This window comes from Nannochloropsis gaditana, assembly GCF_000240725.1.
Source record: "Nannochloropsis gaditana CCMP526 unplaced genomic scaffold scaffold149, whole genome shotgun sequence".
Lineage (NCBI taxonomy): Eukaryota > Eustigmatophyceae > Eustigmatales > Monodopsidaceae > Microchloropsis > Microchloropsis gaditana.
Genome location: NW_005803804.1, coordinates 15713 through 19665, shown reverse-complemented (window position 1 = coordinate 19665; position 3953 = coordinate 15713). Strand labels below are relative to the sequence as shown.

Genomic DNA, 3953 nt, shown 5'->3' with positions numbered 1-3953 from the left:
AGTTGAAGCCCGCGGGAGCGACAGACTACTTTCACATGTGACCGAGCAAGTGGGTCTTCGAATCGATGTCAAAGAAAAACAATGTGATTTTGGATATGAGGACTCTCTTACAGGAATAAGGACTCTGAAATTTGTGGGAGGTGTCCCTGTTGTTTGTTCGTTTGCGTGGCATGTGCATGCCAGAATTATCGACGGAGGCTCTTAGGCTCAGGAAGCTCTGGTCGACCCCCGTGAAGGCTAAATGTCCCTTTATATCTCTCCAAAGGATCATGCATGGGAACGAAAGAAATACAGACAATGCATGTCCAAGGAGTGCTAAAAGATTTAAAGCAGGCGAGGAGCTTCCCTCCACACTCGCGAGCCTCCACTCTACCAAGTACACTCATATCCGCTTCATTGGATATGTCATTCCGACTACGCCCGCTAACATCGTCGCCGTGGGTGATCCTAATGGTCAAGGTGCCGTTGCAGGTACTTATCTCGGTCATGAAAATGTACAAAAGGACATTCAAGGGCGTTTGTCTGTCCTTCAAGTCGCCGTCAAGACTGCGAAAGCCCAGCTTCCTTCCAACGACGTGAATGGGACAGTGCTGACTGTTTTTTGCGCACCTGAATTCTTCTGGCATGGCCATGAGGGTCCTTATTTACACACGAGCAAAGCAGAGGACCCTGCTGATGTAATTTTACAGGCGCTGGCGGACGCGTTCCCCGCCAATGAGTATCCACATTGGTTGTTTATCTGTGGGACTGCTATCACTGCCCGTGTCGAAAACAAGGAGAAACTCTACAATTTAAACTCTACCATAACACGAAATGCTGTGGTGGAATCCCTGTGCCGACAACTAAGACATTGCTATGGACCTCTGTCCGAGGTGATCATGGATATGCTGGTCGGCTTTATTAAACATTGCCACGCTTACCCATTGCTGTCCGTCCGGAACAGAGCCTTGATTCTCGGCAGTAATCTACATGATGTGTCAAACCAGGAACTGGCCACAAAAACCATGACTACAGAGAAATATTTCTGTAGCAATGAGGATTTCTTGCTTTACGAGGTGAACAAACAGCCGGTGGTCACTGAGCAGGTATGTCGCCGCGCTCTGCTTCTTATCCCCGATCCCGCAGAGTGCCCTGTACATTGCCCTTTATCCCGCCTTCTGGCCTGTGACTCCATGATTTACCTCATTGACAACGATTGAATAAGGCACCGATTGGATCGGTTCCCTTTTCATTGCTGGAACGTTGCCTCGTCTTCCAATGCTCCCACCTTGGCTCCTCTGCTTTATGCGACCGATCCTCTCGCCATTCGCACCCTATCTCTCTCCCAAATGCCATATACGCCATCCATGTCTCATGCTTTGTTACTCACACTATGTTTTTGCTTCTCAGATGGTCACCTATCAATCCATTGACCTGACTGCGGGGGACGTCAAGCGACACACACGGGACAAGTACGCAATTTTCCAAGTAAGCCCTTCGCCGCTCGGTTCAGCTCCTGATTCCTTCATCCAAAGTAAAGACAAGAGTAAGCAACCCCCCCTGGTTGAATCAGGGATTCCCATGACGGCGTCATGGAGGGAAGGTCCCTCCGTGGGAGCAGAACGGGTGTTGGACGTGGCGGTAGAAATTTGCCTCGATCATCGTGATGTCCGGTTGCGGCGAAACATTGGGAATCACCCATTCCACGTGCAATTGATCCCGTCTTGTGGGATGCAAATCAAGGAGAACGGGGCGGCAGTGGAAGAGGGGGGCTTGATTTTCAACGTGGATGGGCAATACGCGATCGGCGGCACCTCCACTTCGGCCTCAGGCCTCCCCCAGAGGGGAAAAATAAATGAGGTACCCTGTCTCTTCACGAATTTCGTCGATGAGACAAACGAAGGGTACGCAGGGCACACACAGCTTGCCCGTGTGCAACGTCGGGCGGTGGGGGCGCATGTATCGGCGAAAGGGAGTCGGAATGCCTCGTTTTATGAGGACTTGGGCACGGACGACGTGCGCGTGTTTCCCGTCAAGGCCGTGCATAATCTCGCTTCTTTCTTCGCAGGAGGGCCAGGGGCTTTACACATCTATGGATTCCATAAGCCTTTGCCATTGTACATGGACTGAGGTGTTGGATTGTCAGTGGGTATCAGGGAATGCAAAATGATGGGGAGGGAAATAAAGCCAAATGAGAGGGAAAGGGTGATGCGAAAAATGAAATGGTAGCAACGGAAAAGTTAAACGAGGTGGAGGAAGGTCCTGCCTTGTATGCTCTCACACTGAGATTCAAAAAGTACAGCCATGAAAAATAGGGACGCGACGTTCAGGTTGCACACTGTTTTCACAAATCCTTTTTACCTTCTCCCCCGGTATCTGTCTGACATTTCTATCCGGATTTTATTGTTCCCCTTTGTAAATGATATCGACATCCCTTCGTGACTTTTTCCGAGCCATGCACAGCCTGCTCCCGGAACACGTTCAATACCCTCATCCATTCCTTCACCCTAGCCTCCGCTTTTCCCTTCCTTGCCGCCTTTTCCACGGCAAAAAGGTCCGAGGGCAGACTTTTTTGTCCTGTGAAGCCCCTTCTTCCCTCCTTGGCCATTGTCCTTCCCTCCTTAACTTTTCCGTGGTTAATGCTCTGTAAAACATATCACCACGTAATCATTGAAGCGTGAGGAGATGGCTCCTTACTGCCTTCCCTCCCCCCCACCTTCCCTCCCTCCCTTACTCCTTCCCACCCTTCCTCCTTCCCATTCCTTCATTTTTATTGTCGTAACCTCACGATAGCTCTCATTCCGCAAGTAAGAACTTCAAAATGTCGTGAGAAAAGCGATCATTGAAGGCGGGGTTATGAGTGTTCTTTTCCATCAGCCACAATGCCTGTTTGGCGTCATTCCTCCTCCCGCACGCGTCCCACGCCAAGATAGACCTGAGGACCGGCAGCGAGCCAGAAAAACGGCGGGTGGGAGAAAGAAAGAGGGACAGAGCGAAGCGAAGAAGAGGGAGGATGTGAGAAGGGAGGGAGAGGAATCGAAGAAAGAATCAAGGGAGAGCGAAGAGAGAGAAAGCCGTGAGAAGAAGCGTCGTTGAGGATATAGACAGTCAGAAAGGAATGGAGAAAAGGAGGGAGGGAGGGAGGGAGGGAGGGAGGGAAACAGGAGAAGAGAAACTCACGTCTCTGGGTAGGTCCCTGTTTTCTGGCAGTTTCTGTCCCTGCGTGCACCCAAAGAAAGGATGAGTGAAAGGAGTCAGGCCCATCGTCTTCCTCTCTTCCTTCTCCCCTCCCCACCCGTCAACCTGCCTCCCTCCGTTTCCCCCCCGTAATTCATGTCTTTCCGTCCCTCCTTCCCGCTTAACATCCTCGTTTCCTGGATTCTCTTGCGCTCATTTTGTTCAGCACGTCACATCACCATCGTCTGCTTCTAGAAATTCGCCAGTGGCTTTCGACATTCTTCACTTTCCTTCCTTTCTCCCTCCCTCCCACTATAACATCCGCCCGCCTGACCTGTAGTAGTTATACCACGAATCGATCCCTGCCGGTGCATTTACAATACAGTCGTAGTCACGGGTCTCGCCTGGGAGACGGAGCGGATGGAGAGAGGGAAAGAGGGAGAGGGGTTGGAATGGAAGACATCCGTTGGAGGAGGAATTAGGACGAGAGGAAGTGGGCAGGATAGGCCCTACAACAAGGAATCATTGCATTCACATTGCTGTGTATGCATGAGTCTGGCACGGGAGAAGAATAGAAAGAGATAGGAAGGGAAGGAGGGAGGGAGGGAGAAAAAGGACGGATTACCTTCTTCTGTTGCCGTTGACGGGCACCCAAGGTGTGTCCCCCATTGGCCCATATTGGAGTAACCGTCCTGGACAGAAAAGAAGACGTCTTCCGTGCCTGCCACCATCAAAACCTGAAGCAGGGGTCGAGAAGGGAGGGAGTGTAGCCATAAATCTACCTATTTGGTATTTTT

The 3953-nt window shown here is 51.0% G+C and overlaps 1 protein-coding gene across 1 annotated transcript; it reads left to right on the top strand.

The window, feature by feature from the left end:
- Positions 1-260: 260 nt before the first annotated feature.
- NGA_0645200 (uncharacterized protein) lies at positions 261-2084 on the top strand (the record flags this gene model as incomplete). The annotated part of the gene is made up of 3 exons (XM_005855637.2): positions 261-1085; positions 1390-1883; positions 2048-2084. The coding sequence occupies exons 1-3, from the start codon at positions 270-272 to the stop codon at positions 2082-2084; spliced, it is 1347 nt and encodes a 448-aa protein (XP_005855699.1). The 5' UTR covers positions 261-269.
- Between the last annotated feature and the right edge of the window lie 1869 nt (positions 2085-3953).